The following is a 21,556-nucleotide window of genomic DNA, read 5'->3' on the forward strand; positions in this document are numbered from 1 at the left end:
CAGTTTCAACAATCAGACAGTTTCAGAATACAATAGCAAACACATAACTTAGTGATTTCAGCCAATCATTTTTAAAAGTATAAAATTAGAGATTAAACTTTAACCTTTAACAAAAAATACCAAATCAGACCAATGAGAACAAAACTATTTTAATGTGAGCATGAACTGCTTATTGATATTACTATAGGCTATTTGTAGCTGTGCACAAGACCAGCTGTTCTTCCTGAGCATCCATCAAAAACATATGCATCCAAAACAATGCACAAAAATTCCAGGATACAATAAAACGAAATTTAAAAAGGTCTGCTTTACAAATATGAACGAAAACCAGCTTACAGTTTTTCACCACAAATAATACACAACGGATTTGGCGCCACGGAATCGCCTGTTGTCATAAATCCATACCTAATGTATGAGGTATCGTATTTATGAAGCGTGACTTTTTCTCTCTCGCTATTTTCGAGTTGGTCATCGCCTTTCCTTTTACCAGAACTGTCCGCAATGAAATTAGCCATTGAAAAAAATATCGCGGCCCGCTCATCTCTCCACTTCCCTGTCACTTCAGGTGCAGCCGCAGCGCGCTTTTTTGCAGTCCGTTCAGATATGACGCGTTGCTAAGCAATCGCAAGGCGCTCAAAGAAACACATTTTAATCAATTTATTGTTTAGGTTTTGGATTAAATAACATGACGTCATAGCACTTAAAAAAGCATATAAAAAAGAAAATTATTATTATTATAAAAAAAGAAAAAAGAAAAAAAGAAACATTATTCTGGGAATATTTCAAGGCCCGATACTAACGGGTCCACGGACCGGCACCGGTCCGGGGACCGGGGGTTGGGAATCACTGAGTTAGAGTACATAAGCATATTTAGGCCTATGCATTGCCTGGGTTTAAGATGTATGCAGTACAATAAAACGGCACTATTTTGCCCAGCTGTGTGCAGTGCACTATTCTAGACTAATGAAAACTAGTGATGCATCATCATGCTCATCTTAGCACTAGGTAACTTTTCAACCTTCATAATATATTTCCAAGTCTCTTGTGATGGTACATCGACTTACAGTAGGTTGAATGACACGTCTGCTATAGCCTGACGGGGTCTGTATCGTTTTTAATCGTATTTTTAAACTTCGGGTTTCGGGTAGTAACCCGCGAACAAAAAGAACTACAAAATTCGACTGCTTTACGGCATATACGTCACTTCCACCACCACCCCCACCCCCACTTCCTTAAATTCGGACGTGCGAGCCCAACTAGCGTTTGTCTGGATGCCAACCGCCGTAAAATAGCAACAAGAAGAAGAAGAACTAGCGTTTGTTTGCCAAATGTTATAGTCATGGCCGAAGCAGCACAGAAAAGCAAGAAAGCAAAGGTTTTGTCGGAGGAGAGCAAAAAGAGGAAACGAGAAAGTGATCGCATTAAAGGCAGGACGAGGATCAACATTGGGCCAGCGTTTTCTCGCTGGCGTGAGCTGAAGGAGGAGGAGGGGTTCCCGACCGATGCGGACTTGGCTGACATGCTTTTGGACTAGTAAGTATATTGCTTGCATAGTATCTCTTGTTTGTTTTTTGTTTTTTTTTGTTGTCTGCCTGACTATGTTACGGAAGCTATCTTATCCTCCGTTTATCTTCATGAATCAAGTAATGATAGTAGAGTAGCGAAATAATGTTGGTGTAGCGTATTATGATTAACCTTCTGTTTTTTAGGTGAAAAAAAAAAAATCAAATGAAAGCCTGTGTCTAAACGGCGTGTACAAGTTTGGTAGGGGCTACATTCTTGCAAGTAAATATATAAGATGTACAAAAGCATATTTTAGGATACCTAACATGTCTGTGATATTTGTTTATTTGTCTTGCCTCAAGCTATAATGCAAATCGATTTGTAAAATTTGCAGATTCATCTATGGTAGCTTGATATTATAATATTGACGATATATGGTTATTATCTACCACTCAAACATTGCATTGAAGTATCATATAGATTCAGTAAAACGGTAACCAATAGACTAGGCTACTATAATGACGCTGGCTTGTAAACGTGAGCATCGCGATCATTTGGCGTTTAAAAAAAAAAAAAAACATGAAACTATATTCATATGACATGCTGAAATATATGCCACTTTACCTGGGATGAAGACATTTCACACGCGACGCAAGCAGAACACCTGCATGTGAACTCCTCCTACAGTGTTCAGGGCTATCATGGTTGTCAACAAATGCACGTGCATGTAGGATGACAGAGTTTACGACAGTAGTAGAGGACAATACTGTTTCCCAACTGTAGGGGGACCCCGAGAGCAAAAGTTACCTAGTGTTACTAGGTCCATTAAAATTTAAATAATACAAACAATTACACAGAGGGAACTAGGTATGGAAACCAGTGAGACATGTAATGACTATTGTACACTGCAGTGGAGTAACATTGACAACCACCTCTAACAAATAGGCTACAAGTTTTCCCAACCAGCAAATAGGCTTAGAACAGCAGCACAATTAACAGAACAGTCAACAGAGTTCATTAAGGCTCCCTGAGGTGACAAGAGATGTGTTGGTCCTAACTTGTATACTGCCTGCTCAACAGAAACTATTTAATGAAACTATTACGTCCAAATTATTACTTAAGTAAAGTCACAGGCATGAACATTTTTAATAGGCTATCACAAATGAATGAAGCCGCAGTCAGCCAATTGTAGAAAAGACACCACAGTATGATTCAAATGACAGATTAGTAATAGAATGACAGAATGCTAGTAATAGACAATATTAGTGCATGTTAAACATACTAGTCATTATTGTGTTATTATGTTATTAGTAATTGTGTGTGTGTGTCAGAGTGAGTGTTTATTTCTTGCTGTGCTGGCTACCTATGACACACAAGTAGAGACACACTGGGCAAGGGAGTGTGGTGCCAGTCTACATAATTCACTTTTGTTGGCGGTAAAGATGACCAGAATAGACTAGCCTTTTTTTCTTTTTCTTTTTTAGGTGACTGTTTTTTTTTTTTTTTTTTTTTTTTTTATTAAACATTTACTTACAAAATACAAAAGTGAGAAAACATAAACCAGAGAAGAAAGCCAGAGGTTCAGGTACTGATAAATATTACATCACATTTAAATTCAGAAAAAGAAAGAAAAAAACAAAACAAAATAAATAAATACAAGAAAATAAACCAAATTAAATTACAAAACGAGGAAGTATCAATTAAAAAAAAATTAAATAAATATTTTCCCCACAAAACATAAAATAATAATAATAGAATAATAATAATAAAAATGATAAAATATTCATACAAAAACACCAAAAAATGAGCATACATTCAAAGACATTCATACATTTTTAGTTGCCTTTTTGTTACAAGAGGTAGATAAGGATTTGATATAAATCTTAACATCTTCTTGAAAGTGAGAAAAATTGGGGGTTACTTTCATAGTTTTACACTTGTTGATAAAAAATTTTGCAAGCAAAATAATTAAGTTGCAAAGAAAAAATATATTCTCATATTGCTTCTCAAAAATGAAAAACCCAAATAAATAAAACATCCTCAAAGTCTATATATATATATATGTTTACAATGAACTGGCAGATGTCCTGCCAAAGTTTTCTTGTATGATCACAATGCCAAAAAAGATGTAATATAGTCTCTGGTTGTGAATCACAAAAAGTACAATTTGCATCTATACTTAATTTAAATTTTGCCACCATCAGAATAGAGCTGGTAAGTCCCGCCCCTTCCGCTAACCCCACTGGACCTCTAGGCCCAAGAGGCGAAACTCAATAGAACGCTCCATAGCAACAGTTGCCCCCATGACGTGACGGCACGGCCGCCATTATGGACTGAAAACTGAAGGAAAACGCCGAAAAATAATGGGAGTCAATGGCACTGAAAAACTTAACATAACAAAAACTTAACATAACTTAATTTTTTCTGGCCGTCATATCTAAATATGAAAACAATTTAAAATACATTAATGAGGATGACCGACGTTAAATGACAAAACATGTGACGTGCTGGTTATGCATGGCCTACCCTTAGGAAAATAGTATTTTGGGGCAAAATATTACTATAGAAGTACTATAAGACTACTATAGAAATACTCTAGGATATTATAGAGGTATTACAGAACATAACATACTTCTGTGATGTTCTGTAATACCTCTATAATATTTTAAAGCTGCTATAGTATTTCTAAAGTAGTCTTATCGTACTTCTATAGTATGTCCCAAATTACTATAGTATTCCTATAAGATTACTATAATATTTTGTCCCAAAATACTATAAGATTCCTATAGTACTTTTTCGTAAGGGTATGTCCCCCACCGAATCGGCTTCATTAGCCTACCACTTACGGTTTGCAAAGATACAATTATAAAATTACTGCAAACCTTTAATCTATCAATATTTATGTTCTATTATGCATTTTCCTTGTTATATGAATAACAGAAATTCATGAAATAATATATAGGCAGACACACAGTAATACGAAATTTATCCAAATGTTGATTTTGAAATTAGTGAACATCACCATATATCTGATTTGGAAAAATAAATAAATAAATAAAATTATAAATGAACATTTCTAAAGACAGTTAGTCTTTTACATAGAATATCACAAAAATATTAACAACTTGTTTTTTCAACATCTTCAGTGAAAGTGCACACAGTGAACGTTTCAATGGCAAGAACAAAAACAATCTATGAATTTCCTATTACAGGCGGAAAGGTACAAAAAAGATGTGCAATCTAGCAAGTGCACACATGAACTATAAACAGTAGCCTACTAAAATGGAAGTGGTGCCATAAGATCTCACTAATTAATCAGACACCATCTATTGTGTGTGCATTTGTGTATGAGAAGTTTTTTTTGTATTTTTTTCTTTTTGTGAGAAGAGGCATTGATTTTGCCATTGACTGGCGCTAACGATTTCAGCAGCTTTCAGTCCATAATGACGGACGCGCCTCCGCAGCGCCATCTACAGACTGTTACCCATAACAGAGTTTCGCCTCTTTGCTCTGGAATAGGCTTGTTTGAGATGAGCAAAATCTGCGCAGAACCGATCACCGGTGATCAGCGCGAGATGCATGCCGGTTAGAAATGTGTCCGAGTGCGGTCCGCCTTGCTCTGCTGATCTCATGCTGACGTATACATGTCAAAAAACTCTCGCGATCGCAAGTCGTACATGTCGGATTCTGCAGTCGCGCGCAGTTGCTCTCCACCGACTGCGCTGATCAAAAGCACGATGGGAAACGACTTGCTGACGACACAGCTTAATGCTCATTGGTTTAAACAACCGTGATGTATTGATCTCTTTTAAAATGTTTGATTTTAAAACTCTGATATCATGTTTTATGTGTAGTTATGTGTGAATATTCCCAAATTATCTGACAGTGCGATATCTTTGGGTTATGCAATTTAATTTTTATAAAAAAATACAATTAATAAAAACACAAATGTATTAAAGAAAAAATGATTGATAAACATTTGGAATATAATTAAATAACAAGTACTTTGGGTGTCTTGTTCATTTTATTTATTTTCATATAAAAGCAACAGAACTTGAATTGCATCCAGTTTATTAGCAACACTGTGCACGAGCGTGAATCCCGCGATATCCATCTTTGATCTCGCAGACCAGATCCACTGCGAGAAGAGTCTGTCCGGCTTGCCTGCGCTTTTTTCACTCCTCCTCTCACTGCAGCCGCCTACTCTCGTATACATTTCAGGCGAGGCAAGGCGCATCTCTAATGTAGACGGGCTCTGACCTTCCCCAGAGCCCGTCTACATTCTCTGCCTTCCCCTACCATCCTGGGGAAAAAAAATATCGCCGGCGAGCCGCCGGCCTCAGCGTCAGGAAGTATCGCGTGATATCAGGTCTCGCGATGTAACGAATTGCTTTACGGCACTGCACACATAAGCCGTTTCTCAATATGCGAACTTGTCTGTACTTGTGTTCTTGTGGACTTGTGAAACGTCATCAGTCGCTGCCCTAGTACTGTTCCAATTCAAAGTTCACATCTAGCCAAGTCCAGTTCGAATCCCCGGATGTGTTCTTGATCCGCCCCTTTTACCGAGGATGCATCGAGAGGTGACTTGTGCGGACTTCAGACAGCCAGGTATCCCAGAATGCATCTCACACCAACCAGCAAGCGTCAATAGCAGAGGAGAAACCCCGCGTAATTTAAAAATACTGCTATAATTGTGTCACAAAATGTAGTTTTAAGAGTATTTCAGGCGAGAATGTAGTTGTTAAAAGCTCAAATCTTTGGTTTATTTATAAAGATAGCGCCTATTTGAAAATTTGATCTGACGTTTTCGGAGTTTTGAGAACCAGGCAATCGGACGCTCGGCGCTCGTACCCCGCCGAGAACAGCCTCTCTCGGCTAGTGCTGCTGACTTGCCGGTGGCTCGGATGTCTAGTCTAGTGGTTTAACTAACATGAGATATAAATCGTCTTGTGTAGGCTATATCCAACAGGCGATTTATTTATTTTATTTGTCTCATTAATGTATAATTTGTTCCCTGGCAAAACGTTTTAGCTGAGAGCAAAGTGAAGTTTCATAGCTTTATTTAACGTTAGTCTATTTAAATTTAACGTTTTAGCGAGAGCTGACTTATGTCTGACTGAATCGTTGGCTTTATTGTTGTATAGCTTCTTATACCTTTTAGGCTACTTATACTTTTAGAATGGCTATTATTGATCATTAAAACTGACATTTAACAAAAAAGGTTGTCATTTTATTTTATATATTTAAAACATAGCCTATACAATATTTTATTATAGTCTGCATGTTGCCTATTCTCTTCACTGTATATACATATTATATGACACAACCCTGTCTCTTTTTGCTAAATATTTGTTTTAATGATCAATATTATAATGTTTTTTATTCATCATATTTTTAAAATGAAAACAAAGAGTCAGGGTTGTGCTTTATATTTCGTGTTGTTGTAAATATGCAGTGAAGATAATCAATTGCATTTCCTGAACCACATTTGTGTGGCCATTATGTTAAAGATTTTTTTTTAAATGAAAATGAAAAGAGGCAAAGTGGTGGTTTATAACATATTTCGTTTTATTTGTAGCCTATAAAGAGATAACCGGAGTAGCCAGAGCGAGCTGCATGAGTGACGCTATCAAGTACGCCGCTGTTCCATTTGCAGAATTATCGGACTCGCGTCCTCCCGTCCTCGGGAGTTCGTTCTCCTGAGTCGAACTTGTCAGTCCGAACTACCAAGGACTCAAGTCCGAACTTTGCGTACTTGGTATTGAGAAACGGCTATACACTCCCCCATCCAGGATCCGGCTAGCTATAAGAAAAAAGGTAACATTAGAAATTGAGTTCTTCACACTTTCGTCATGGCTGAACCGGTCAAAAAGAAGCAGAAAGTTAGGAAACCTTTGTTGGAGGACCAAAGAAAGAGGAAACGGCAGACTGACCGAGCAAGGAGTCAGACTCGAGTAAATATTGGACCGGCTTTTTCTGAATGGCGAGAACTGAGAGAAACAGAAGCCTGCAAATCCGATGCTGACCTGGCTTTCTTGCTGTTGCACTTGTAAGTATCTTTGGAATAAACTGTGTTTAATATTTGTATTTCTTGTAATTGTGACCTCAGGATGTTCTGTAAAGGTTTTTATTATGATCGCTGTCTGTTACTGGCTTACTAGTTCTTCGCTAGATACTGTAACTTAGATGTTAGTATTGTCATTAGCAAACACGTTTGTTTTCTGTACGTTAGTTGTTTGGCCGTTCCTCTGTCGTTTTTATTTGTGTAACTTAGTTCGCCAATAAATCGAGATCAAATTCTTCAAATCATGCTTTCATTTAGCTTGTCGTCTGGAGAGTTGCCAATGAGTTTACGACAGTTTTCTCAAATATCTATTCCGAAACTGTAGGGGGAGCTCTAAAAAGAAACCTGCGAGAAAACAGCGAAGAAATTGCCAAAACTTTTTTTTTTTTATTGAACAATGTCATGTACAAACAACATGGCAACAAAAATATATAATTACATAATGACAGTAGAATCAGGTGCAAAATTGCATTACCAAAACAATAAAATAATAATAATAATAAAAAAGGAAAATAAGTAAAATAAAAAGAGAAAGAAGAAGGGCTAGGGTTTACTTTTCAAGTCATATTCTTCTATTATAGCAAAAAGTTTTTTAGCATTTTTACTTTTCATCATTTTAAGGGAAAGAAATTGCCAAAACTACTTGAGCGCAGCTTTAACACTAAACTGCCAGTAATGTAAGCCACTGGGAGACCAGAGATGGTTGTCCTTACTGTTTTACATTAATAAAACGCTAGTTAATATTAAAGTAAAATATGACATTTTTTCCAAAATTATGTTTTAATAGTATTTTTTTCGTGCCGTGACCGTGGGAGCGGGAACATGTGTGACATAAACCTAACTAAACCATCTCATTAGGAGGAGCTAGCCTAAGAAGCCTCAGAAGGACTGGTCTAGGATGCAGCCTTTCATTTGAGAAGCACCTAGTAGCTGCATCCCAATTAAAGGTGCAGTGTGTAAAATTTATGAGGATCTATTGTCAGAAATGCATTATAATATACATAACTATGTTTTGAGTGGTTGGTACCTTACAAAATGAACCATTATTTTTTATTACCTTAGAATGAGCTATTTCTACACATTTTTTTTTAAGAACTTTATTGAACAATATAAACAAACATAATGGCCTGGCTTGGTGACCAGGGGCCTGTTTCAGAAAGGAGGTTCAACCAACTCTGAGTTAAAACTTGAACTCTGAATTGACTTACCCTGAGATGGGAAACGCTGAGTTTTCGGTTACAGAACAGCTGAAATGAGTTGGTTCAATCAACTCTGAGTTGACTGACTCTGAGTTAAGCGCGTGCCGTGCACCACAATTATAAAAAGCCATTATCAATGGAGCGCAGATATTATGAGTCACCATGGCAAAAGCGCCAGACAAAAAGAGGTCTGCATATTTCTCACCAGCAGAACTGGATGTGCTTCTGCAAGCATATGGAGAGTACAAACACATATTATAATTATTATAATTATTTAAATATCGGCTGCAGCAGCGAAGGACAGAGAGTTGGCTAGGGAGAAAATAGTTGCTCGAGTCAATGCATAAGTTTACATTACTGTTATTATACAGTGTTGGGTGTAATTAATTACCAAGTAATCTAAATACTGTAATTTAATTAAAGGGATTACTCTTAATTCTTCTGTAATTTAAAGTAAAATCTGATGTAATTGCATTAGACTATAGAACAATTCTGTATATTTAACATACATTTTAAAAGGTATATTTTTAATGTAACCTTCTCCCTTTACACACTTTGGTCAATTCAAGAATAATTCATGCAATTGTATATTGTTTATTTGAAAGCATTAAAAGTGCTGTTTCTTGTCACTCCTTGTATTGTTCAAGTGGTTGAGGTTGATATGGGTTTTAGTAATTAGTAATAAGTAGACCAATACTTTCTAAAGATAGTCATTATTACATTAATCTAATTACACTGTTGAAGATGTCATTTGTAGTTAGTAATAAAAGTAACTTACCCAACTGTTATAATATCAGAGGTGAAACTGGAAGAAAAGTATGTTATTCAACCTAATTTTAATTTTCATGTAGGTGCAATCCTGCAGGTATTAAAAGAACATGGCAGCAGCTGAAAATGAAATATAAAAACATAATTCAATCAGGTAAGGCTTGAGCATATCGTGGGTGTAGGCTTTACATTTTACATATTAAATTAAATAGCATCCAGTGTCTGTAGTGCAGCAGCATTTTTGGCTGAGGGAATTCCTGGAGGGACTTCAGAGCCAGTCACTCCCGAAGATCCAAGGGCCTTCATAAAATGTAAGAGGTTTACATATGTGTTATTTTTTATATAGGCTATTTTTGATATTTCCATTTAGTTTAGGCTACTTTATGAGATGTTGCAGCTAATTCCTCACCATCAGTGTTAACAAGTGTGTGTCCATCAACAAACCCATTATATTTCTAATTTATTGTGGTTCACATGTGGGAACTGTATCATTAACTGTAATAATCGTGCATACGTTAGCCGAATGACTGATGTAACGTTAACGTGAGTTAGCCGGAGAACTACACAATATAAACTATAAACGGGTCAAGTTGTTTGCGGGCGGACAACATAAAACATAGGTAGGCATTAGGCAAATGTGTTACCCGCAAATGTGTTCACGCGCGTGATCATAGGTAACTAACTAACTGCGCGAACTCGACAATCGACTACTGTGGACTTCGACCGAAAACAGGATGTAAATACAGGTATTTGCGCTGGCTGAATTATCATTTTTATTCATATCTTTCACATCTACTGCAGTCAGATTCACCCGCGTTCACTCTGAAGGAATCACTCACATTGGCTGTGCACTTGTAATGACACATCAAGGATGTTAAGAGGCTAAAAGCAGGTTTAAAACTTGCCCCATTGAAGTCAACAGGGTGCAAATTTTAAAAAGAGGATAAAACGGTGTAGGCAACACCGATTTTTGTCGTTGTTCTCTGTACTGACAGCACTCCAAATGTACAAAAAAAATGACCGGAGTTCTCCTTTAATTCCTGTCCCTGTTATTCCAACTTTTCCTGATTCTTCCATCATCTTTTTCCTCAGTTCTTTATATTGTATGCAACTCATAAGCACATGTTCTATAGATTCTGTAACCTGACAATAGCCACAAAAAACAGCTGGGTGCTTACTTATCACGTATGACGTGGCTTTTATATTATTGTGACCTATCCTTAAACTGGTCATAACTATTTCTTATTTTCTATTCCCTCCCCTATTCTTCACAGCACCAACTTTTTGAATAGCATATAAATGTCTCCCACTGATGGTGCCATTCTCTTCTCTAATGGCTTCTTTCCAGACTATACTCTTTCCTTCAGACTTTGACAACTAAACTTTTGTTTCAATATTCTCTTTTTTTAAACAGCTTGTTTGGCTAATTTGTCTACTCTCTCATTACCCACAATGCCAATATGAATAGGAATCCAAATCAGTTGAATCGCATTTGAGGATTTTTGCCTGATTCTTGTGTACTGTATATTGTCAATATTGTATACAGTAACTCCTGATGACTATTGGACATACCTGTCATGAGACTGTACAGAGCTGACACTGAATCACTTCCAATTAAAGCTTTTTCTATTTTATTTTCCCCAATCCATTCTAGTGCCATCATGATAGCGTATAATTCAACTGCATACACACTCAGATCATTTGTGGTTCGTCTGCTTTCCTCTTTGATTAAAAATGTTCGCAAAGAGAAATGAATGGGAAATTTACTTCCGGCACCTATAAGCTCTCTCGGGCTGTGGGCGGGACTGTGATGCTCTATTGAAGCTCGCCGTTCTCACCGGGTTTTTTCAAAATGTCTGAGGGTCGCAAGAGAAAAAGTGTGTACGAAGTGTATGACAAGAAGAGAAAGGCCTCTGAAGAAAGAAACAAGACCAGAGTGTTTTTGGGAGAATATTTCACACGATGGCGTGCGCTAAAAGCACAGTTTGTGCTTCCCACTGATGCCTCAGTCGCGAAGTTTCTACTCGACAGGTAAAGTTCGGCATGCTATTTGGAGAAATCCATTTAAAATCACTGCTAGTAAAAGTTAATGTAAGTTATGATTAGCGATGCTAGCCCTGGCACACGCACCGCGCAGACACGGTAACGTTAAACATCTCAATTTGTCTAAAGTAGCCTTATGACCAAATGGTAAAAGGTATCACGCTGAAATGTTCTAAAACCTTGTTCGTTTTTGATAATTCCAATGTGTTCACCATAGTATTTATTACACAAATGCAACAAGCTACTTAAGTTATAATCTGCGCGACCCGGTTGTTGCCTTTCTTTGACGTTGCTGGCCATTCCAAATGAGCGATTATTCTCACCGAAGTCCACTTCAACTGATGTACCGTGTTCAGGGAGTAGGGAGCAGTGAACACTGCGTAGGGACCCTGTGTTTACATTCCTCTGCGCACCCTGCTCGCGCGGACAACACACGTCATCGGCGCGTTTCAGGAGGCTAGGTGCTTACTGTAATGGTCACTGAACGACAATGGCATATAAACAGCAGCCACCTTTTGTAGTTCCTCCTCAACCAACAATACTTGGCACAGGAAACAAAGGTAGGAAAAGAAAAACCGTATTAGAAGTTGCTATGACAAAAAAACGTCTGGAACATGCAAGAGCTCAAACTAGAGTAAACATCGGTGTTGCTTTTCCACGCTGGAGACAACTGCGCGACTCACAGGGTCTGAAAACCGACGCTATGGTTGCCGTTTTTCTTTTGGAGTGGTAATATATGGTTTGACTTGTTTTTGGTGGAGTTTGAGCTATTTAGCTTACGCGTTTATTACCTTAACGAATTAGCTCAACGCTAACACCAGCTGTGTAAAATTAACTTTTTTTTGTTTATGTTTTCAAAGTTACGAGAAAACTGCAACATCCACACCTTCCGTGCATGGATTCACAAGACCACCTGCAGACGTTTCGATTATTTTGTCCGACCGGTGAGTGAAAAAAAAATGTTCTTGTATGAAAATGGCCTTCCTTGATTATTTGAACCTTGTTTAAATGAATGTCCTTTATAGATATTGTGTAAGGCAAAGACGCAAGGGAGATATGCGATTTGTGTCTTCATTGCATGATGATTTGACCATGTTTTCATTGTGTTTTTTGCTCTGGCTGTGCGCGTTTGTTTTTCACAATGTATTGTGGATATATGTGACCCTGGACCACAAAACTTGTCTTATGGGTAATTTTTTTTACATTGAGATTTATACATCATCTGAAAGCTGAATACCTAATCTTTCCATTGATGTATGGTTTGTTAGGATAGGACAATATTTGGCCGAGATACAACTATTTGAAAATCTGGAATCTGAGGGTACAGAAAAATCGAAATATTGAGAAAATCTCCTTTAAAGTTGTCCATCTCTATTGACGATAGTGCTGCATCCATTCACAAAAATAAATGTTTTATATATTTAAGGTGGGAAATTTACTAAATATCTTCATGGAACATGATCTTTACTTAATATCCTAATGATTTTTAGCATAAAAGAAAAATCTATAATTTTGACCCATACAATGTTTTGTTGGCTATTGACACAAATATACCCGTGCAACATAAGACTGGTTTTGTGATCCAGGGTCACATATGTAACTATTTGCAGTTTCTTCAGAGAGCATGTGATCTTTTGTTCTAGCAAAGGACAGGAGATGAAGTCTGACGGTTTTGGTCCTTGGAGCTCAGTTTCACTTAAACTTCAGCAAGTGCAAGAAGATGGTGATGGAAATGGCAAGTACATATTTTTCTGTGTGGCTGAATATACATTTCCGTAACCAGCACCTGCTATTGAGCAAAATGCTGATCCAGAAGACACTGGCCACGTGCACACTTTAGGTAAATTCACCCTTTACTGCTTAATCTTGTTCTTTACACACACAGAATTCAGTAATTAACTCTCGAAAAATGAATGTGGTGACAACCGCATTTACAAAAATTCTGTGCAGTGTGTATGCAACCAAACTGAACAACTAGTTAAATATGTTATAAACAAACACGTATCAGAGACTTGTCTCTCTGCTGAATGTTAAGTGCAAGAAAACCACATGGAAATAGGTACGAGCCTTGACTCATGTGTTACCAGATCTTAGCGAACAAGAACCAGCCCATAATAAACCAAAATAAATCCAAATGCTTCATATTGAAAACAAGTTAAAAATATCGTAACCCACCCCTGCCGCCTTTAAAGGGGACATATCATGCTAAATCCACTTTTTTAGCCCTTAAATGCATTTTGTTGTATATTTGGAGTGTTTAGAAGTACAGAAAAGTTGAAATTATTCTCTTCAGGTGCTTCGTTGATATCTTTATATTATGTTTTGGCCTTATTTTTCAACCTGTTCCGATTTTTCTGTTATCTATGACGTTTTGTGAACTATTACGTCACAGTATTTGCAGCGGAACTGCCAAATAAGGACATTGACTTCCAGCCCAACACTTCGAGCAATCCGCCATTTTTATTTCTCGCTGCAATTTTGGAGTCCAAGCTAAAAGATGCAGAAGTTACGAGAGGGTAAGTTAAAATGTTCGGTTGTTGGATGTAGTAACCCACACGCTTCATTACACCGTCTAATGTAGATGAACTGCCGCGCTTGTGACAGGGCGCATGTTTAACTGAAAGAACGAGCAGAGAGAGAGAGACCCGGTCCCGCGCACGCACTCTCTCTCTCTTCGGAGCCAGGCGAAAATGTAAACAAGACTTCACCGTCTCCAAACTCGACGCTGTCTTGCTCTCTCTCCCTCGCACATATTAATCAAAATAAATCGACACGGTGGTAAAAGGTCGGAAGACCAAAGTTTCATGTGTAAATACAGTAACACACCATTGCGATACATCCATATGAAGACGTTGTTCTGCAGGTACGTCGTCTTCATTTTCATCTCGCTCCGGCTCCGACTCTGGCTCGAACATGTAAGGCTGGCTGGACAAGTCTAGACAAGTTGACATTTTGTTAATAACGTGTGAATAAAAAGTTTCTGTGCCGCTAGATAATCGTATCTCTGCTATCAAACTACAAATATGGCCGACCGGGGTGGAGTTGAACCGAGTGTCACCTCTGCAACCTGGAGAGGGGGCGGGGTATGAAGTGTCTCAATTGTATTTAAAGAGACCGCACCAAAACGAGTTGCTCTCAGACGCACATCAGAAAAGGGGTAGAAAAGGGGCCTGTGGAGCTATAATAATGAGGAATTCAGACCCAAGCATTGCAGTTCCGCTTTATATAGACTACAAATGTATAATTTATATGTAAAAAGGAACAATTTAAAAGCATGATATGTCTCCTTTAATACTCCATAAACGAGATTGTTTTATGAGCCAAACCCAAACAAGTGGCACAATATAACAAGTGAACATGGCATCACTTTAAGAGTGCGCTCTGCAAATCGGCCTTCCAAGCATAAACTAAACACGGTTCTGTTAACGGTGTTTCGGTTAAAATTGTAGAACGTGGTGAGTCTTTGTTTGCTGTAATATTACTTTGGTCTAAAATAACATACCAACTTCAAGCCACCAGAACACTGCTACAGTTACCGCGGTGTCAATCGTCATTATTTCTGGATTGAGTCGTGTTCCGTACACACACAGAATAGGCTAATAATTTAGGGGACTCCCGTATTTAAATGAGGTTGACACTCCTGAAACTTAACAGTGCATATGGGCCACTTAATAGCTGGGATGATACATTTTATACAGTAAATGAATGATTTATCAATGAACTTTAATGAGAATCTTAACACATCTCTCTTTCCACTCCCAGATTCGTCCTCTTTCAGTGTGGACATCATACAAGTGAAGCAGGAAGTCCCAGTACAGGAGAAGCAGGAAGTCCCGGTACAGGTGAAGCAGGAAGTCCCAGTACAGGTGAAGCAGGAAGTCCAAGTACAGGTGAAGCAGGAAGTCCCGGTACAGGTGAAGCAGGAAGTCCAAGTACAGGTGAAGCAGGAAGTCCCAGTACAGGTGAAGCAGGAAGACCCAGACGAGTCAGAGTTTTGGTGCATGCAGCAAGATCCAGAGATGTCTGGGGGTATAGATGCTAGTCACCCAGTTCAACTTACTTTCAACAAATTAAAAGAAGAAACTGATCGATACTGTGGAAATGGCAAGTAATCTGTAATATTTTTATATGAATTTAATGTTATTATGCTGATATGAAAGACTTACTGGATAATTTTATGACATTTAGGGTGTGTTCACACATGTAGTTTGGTTCTCTTGGTTCGGTTTGTCTGGACCAAAAAACAAACAAAAAACATTTAGTCCTGGTCCGCTTAGCGTTCACATTGGCATTTTAACACCAAACCTAAAGGCATAGGAATATGGTGATTGGTCTGCTTTTATAATGTTTAATTCGCGATGGAACATATCAAACATCCAAAACTATGCTGTGTGCTGGGCTATATGCGCTCGTTGTATGTGCGTAGCCTGCATATTATGGTATTTTGACCAGTTGAAAACTTGTGAATCGGATATTCGTGTTTAGACGTATATCGGATGTCCAGAAATCGGATATGTATCTTGATTTAAAACTACATTTGGAAGTGGTTCAGATTGGATGCGAATAAATAGGATCTCGTAGATATTTTTGTGTTTAACAAATTCCGATCTGTGTCAGATGTGGGTAAAAAAATAGATTTTTAAACGCAGCCTTAAATTTGTTTTTGGACCTTTGGTTTTTTCAAAGCGTCATACTGCAAATGTTTTAAAGAACAAGGGAGTCTATTTTTGCTGAAGGCGAGAAGAAATGAGATCTACATTCTCTCTGCTTACAGTGCGTCATTCACACTTGTCCAGAAAGTAAGAATACAGACAAATCTAATCAGTTTTATCTAATCATACGGTATAAATAGCGGTTCACTTTTAGTGTGATTGTGTTCATATCAGCAGACTCAAGTACAGTCCACATCCGAGTTCGAATAGCAGTGTTCACATCATCCAAATGAAGTTGAACCAAACTTCTGACATCAATCGAACCATGGTGCACACCAAAAGTGCTAGTGTAAAAAGCATCCTTAGGCATCACGACATTATAATGTACATATTAAAAACGTATATGCGTGTATATATTAAAAATGTATTGGTACCAATTGTTCTACTGTGGAATTGTTACCTTCAGAGCATCCTGTACAATCTCTCAAAAGTGAAGATTTGAAGACTGAAGAGGCCATTGAGGAACAGAGCATGGACAGGAAGGATCACATAAAAGTCTGTTCTAATAGCATCTCAAACCAGACCACCCACATGCAGACAAATCAAGTGTCTTCCACCACCACCACTCAACTTGTCAACACAGTTTCTGAACTGGCCATGAAGGGTCAATGTGAAAACTGTCTAATTCTTGCCAAAGTCAGAGAAGAACTCCAAATACAGATTGCAGTTCTTCAAAGCCGAATTCGAGCCATTATGTGTACAAAAGTCTCCCAGCACTCAGTCTGCTCTCCACATTCTGATCTCGATTATGGTAAGAACAACTTTATCTATGCAAGCATTTTAATCATGATCACATGATTACTGTTACTTGGGGACAACAGTCTTAATCTTTGAAGCAAGTGTGACTCATTTTTATTATATTCAATCATTTTTTATTAATTAGTCATTTTAATTTAAAGGGACACCAGGCAACTCTTGAGTGTTTTTTCTCTACGAAGCTCCCCCTAGTGTCTGGTAGTAAATGCTTTCAAACACTCTGTTGTAAAAACGAACTGTTGTCCCTCCCCCCTTGCCACGAGCAACCCAGCTGATCAGCTGTCAACCTAGCTGAGCAGAGGAACCGGCTATTTCAAAACCAGTTATGTCTACCGAGGCAAGTAAAGCAATATTTTCTTTCCAACTGATGGCGATTTTTTTTATTTTATTGTGTTGTCATGCATACTAGTATTTTTACCGGGAACGAACGATATGAACGAGGCGAACTACTGCTTTCGTGTTTGTTTGTTTTTGGGAGAGTGGGCATGATCATAAAATATATATCGGAGGCTAATATTTGTCTAAAGTTATATTAGCAAGGTTCATCTAGTAGAATGACGGTTACCTTTGCCTGTCTAAGAAAACATCAGAACGTTTTTTCTAGCTCGATCATGATATGTGCAACATGTTTATTGCCTATTATCAGACGCGTTGACTTAGTGACATAAAATAAAAGTGCAAGTTACACAAATAAAACCGACAGAGGAACGGCCAAACAACTACAGAAATCAAACGTGTTTGCTAATGACAATGCCTAACATCAAAGTTATAGTATCTAGCGTAACGTTACTAGTAAGCCCGTAACAGACAGCGATCATAATAAAAAAACTTTACAGACAATAGCAAACATCCTGAGGTCACAATTACTTGAAATTTAAATATTAAACACAGTTTATTCCAAAGATACTTACAAGTGCAACAGCAATAAAGCCAGGTCAGCATCCGTTTTGCAGGCTTCTGTTTCTCTCAGTTCTCACCATTCTGAAAAAGCCGGTCCGATATTTAACTTTACTCGAGTCTGACTTATTGCTCGGTCAGTCTCCCGTTTCCTCTTTCGTTGGTCCTCCGACAAAGATTTCCTAGCTTTCTGCTTCTTTTTACAGGCTCAGCCATAACTAAATCTATCGTTGCCCTTTGCTTAGCTAGCCGGTGCTTGAATGGGGGCGTGTAATTACGTGTGCAGTGCCGTCAAGCAATTCGTTACATCGCGAGACCTGATATCACGCGATACTTCCTGACACCGACCCGCGTCCCAAAGTTGCAAGTGAGTTTTTTCCGCTCTCGGGCACCAGGGGGGTGCGAAACCACCACCATTCAACCCGAAATAAGTAATATAACCATTCCACTGACTCCGAAGCTGTTCAGTTAAGGTTAAAAAGTTACCTAGAGCCCCTTTAATATTGGTCATTTTATCTTTTTTGGGCATACATCATTTTTATTTGTATTCTTAATCGGCTCGTTAATATTAGCCAGAATTTTAAAACCACAGCTTCCATCATTTTAATTGTAAGTATTAAAACATTTTACGTTGCTGTTATAGGGACTGTTAATGGACATTTTGTGTTTTTACCTTTTGTGCAGAGAAACTTCTCAAAGGCTTCCACAAGAATTGCTTGGGTAAAAATCCACTATGCAAGGCGAACGAAAACACAACACAGAAGGTCAATCATGTGAGAGATTTCATTCTCCACATGACAAAAGGATATCCTCCAATCAAAACATTACTCTTTTTGGACAACACGGAGCGTATTAATGAGTGAGTACTGAAATCATTTATAATTTGTTTAAAGATTAGCGTTTTATAGATTTATGATTGTGACTGAATGTTCATGTATAAATCTAAACATTAACATTAACCTTTCACTTGCCATCTTTAATTATCTTATCTCAATAGTATCATCTCTAATGTTCATATTTATAAGAACAGTAAAAGGTAAAAAAAAAAAAAAAAAAAAAAAATTTGAAATGGCCATTTAAAATGTTGATCTTGTTGAATCTTATTTTAAGGTGGGTGGTGACCCTTCAGAACGGTAACATGAATGTCAGACACTATTTACTGGATGTATTGGCCTTCCTGAAGTTTTTAAACCGAACAAGTCGTCCAATCGCTCACCTCACACGACATTCAAGGAATCGCATTTCGAGACAACTGAGACAAAAGCTAAAAAACATTAACACACTCATAAAATCCCACAAACGGGCTCTCAAGGGCTCTGGAAACAATCCTTCTACTCCGAAGCGGCGTGTAAACAAGAGCACTTCTTGAGTGCAGGGCATGTGATGCTGACAGTACATGTCCAGTGTAACACACAAAGATGTTGATAAAATGTTTTAATTTTATATACAAACTGTACTGTACATTTGATTTAAAAGTTCTTGCATTCAATTGCTGGTTAGTCTAGATTTTTTTATTTTTTGGAAGAGACATCACAATTTAACGTATACATTAAATCGATTAAACTTTGCACATGTGTTCTCAGCCTTGCACATTGTCTTTTTTTTTATTGATGTACAGTACTGTGCAAAAGCCTTAGGCACACAAGTATTTTCACACAAAAAAAGATTTTTTTTTGGGGGGGGGGGTACAAACAAAAATACAATGTTTGTATTACACATTGACACAAGAACCTATTCTAGAATACAGATATGGTAACTAGAATATTCAGATGCATTTGTATTAAGATATTTTTTAAGCCTCAATTTTGTAGTGAAATCAATTTAGAGGGGCTGTGGAAGGCTGAAATAAATGACAGATTTTCAGGTGCTATTAGCTAAATCCGACCACAAGGAGGTGCAAGATCTCTACAAAACGTCTACAGTATTATCTGCTGTGTGCATATAAGTCAAGTCCCATATAAAAGATTCTGGAACTGATTTCCTTTAAAGTTGAAACCTTTACGTTTTCAAATGTTATGAAATGTGTAACAAAGTTTGTCATGAAATTCTTAGGAATTAAATATGATCATATTAACCATGTGACTTCGTTTGCACAAAAGGTGCTTGCTTCCACTAAATCCTCAGGGTGGAAAGTCAAGTAGGAGACCTTCTCACTACTCTAGGATACCTTCTACATTTTCACTTGTAGTCACTATATGTATCTTATGTGTGGAGTTCCAGGCATAGGAAAGGAGAGATTAGCTGAGGATGGCGAGAGGTGCAGACATGGCATTTTTACAGTTTTGCTTGCTGGTCAGAATCAGTGTGTGACTGTGAACAGTGGCTCTGATGTTCATTTATGTAACCTCCGGCCTCCAAAGCACGCAAACCAGGGTCTCGCCTGATCTTGGCGGCTGACATGGATGTGTGAAGACAGGGATTGAGGCAGGAGAAGGTGCTTTATGGCAGCAGAGCCCCTCGGTCTACAAAGAGACACTTGTATTCCTGGCCATCTTCTGTTTGCTGGCAGTGTTCGAAAGGTTTTCAGTCACACATCTGCAAGATTTGCAACATGCTGACATAAACGTTCTGGTGTACGTGTGCGAACATAAGTTACGGTAAAAAAGGCGGCAATCGGCACCCTTTAGCAAGTCATTATGGGGATTTTTTTCTTGCTGCAAGGGTCTTTGTAAACGGTTTCAAATAAACATTACAAAAACTGTTTTTTTTGTTGTTGTTATTTGTCATGATGAGCAGGGGCCCCAAAAGTATTTCAACCAACACAATCTCATAGCAATTTGTTTTACATTTGTCAAATTGGTATGGATTCTATGAATATGATCCAAAAGGTTTGACAACCAGAAAGTGTTTATACTTCCATGCATCACAGAAGTAAATAAATACGATATACGTTAAGTGTTTTAATCGTGACGGTGTAAGTACATTATATATATTGTTTTATAATTAAACACTTTACAAACATTTTTCTTTTTTATTAAATGTTTAACTAGAAAGATGTTCAGAGAAGTGATACACTACAGTACAATCAACTTGGATGTTCAAGTTATTTCAACTTAAATTACATTAAACCGATTTTTAAAAAATGAGTTGAATTTTAAAAACCAATGTAAAACCATGTCATAACTTGTTGATCATAATTTTTTTTACAGTGAGGCTTTTAAAAACTGAATCAACTGAACTATTTGCTTTTCAAAATGATTTTTTTTTTTTTTTTTTTTTGCAAAGCTCTGTAAAATTCCGCACTCTGGGGACATCTGCTGGTTAAACTAAACGCATTGAGATTGCAGCAAAAATACAACTTTTATTAAATTATAAAACTTAATACTTTACATTTTATACTGCTTCATTCATGAGTTCACTTAAGATCAGGTCCAGAACAAAGCCTCGTTTCCAGAAATCACTTGACTTGGTCAGTTTGAATTGAGCACTCATTCAAAAGATTTTTAAGCTTCTTAATGCTGTGTTTTGAACTCAGTCATATCACTATTTGTGATACCTCCCCTCACTTATTTTGATATTTTGCAATCTAATGTAATGACAGTCATACATTTTCTACACGTTGGGGCGATTGTATATTCTTTCACTGCTCATAAAGGGAGAAAAACGGGCAA

At 37.6% G+C, this 21,556-nt stretch overlaps 1 protein-coding gene across 5 annotated transcripts; it reads left to right on the forward strand.

The window, feature by feature from the left end:
* Positions 1 to 1,314: 1,314 nt before the first annotated feature.
* On the forward strand, positions 1,315 to 20,414 carry LOC307172826 (uncharacterized protein). 5 transcript variants are annotated; one of them, XM_079895492.1, is made up of 8 exons: positions 5,883 to 6,114; positions 7,085 to 7,555; positions 12,441 to 12,524; positions 13,224 to 13,315; positions 15,343 to 15,684; positions 16,699 to 17,043; positions 18,630 to 18,804; positions 19,056 to 20,414. In XM_079895492.1, exons 2-8 carry the CDS (start codon positions 7,359 to 7,361, stop codon positions 19,312 to 19,314), a joined length of 1,494 nt encoding a protein of 497 aa, XP_079751618.1. In that variant the 5' UTR covers positions 5,883 to 6,114; positions 7,085 to 7,358; the 3' UTR covers positions 19,315 to 20,414. The 5 variants fall into 5 exon arrangements, with proteins under 5 accessions (XP_079751619.1, XP_079751618.1, XP_079751620.1 ...); XM_079895493.1 differs by lacking the exons at positions 5,883 to 6,114; positions 7,085 to 7,555 and adding an exon at positions 1,315 to 1,533; XM_079895494.1 differs by lacking the exons at positions 5,883 to 6,114; positions 7,085 to 7,555 and adding an exon at positions 11,264 to 11,568.
* The last annotated feature ends 1,142 nt before the right edge of the window (positions 20,415 to 21,556 follow it).

This window comes from Squalius cephalus (genome assembly GCF_949319135.1).
Source record: "Squalius cephalus genome assembly, chromosome: 15".
In the NCBI taxonomy this organism is placed as follows: domain Eukaryota; kingdom Metazoa; phylum Chordata; class Actinopteri; order Cypriniformes; family Leuciscidae; genus Squalius; species Squalius cephalus.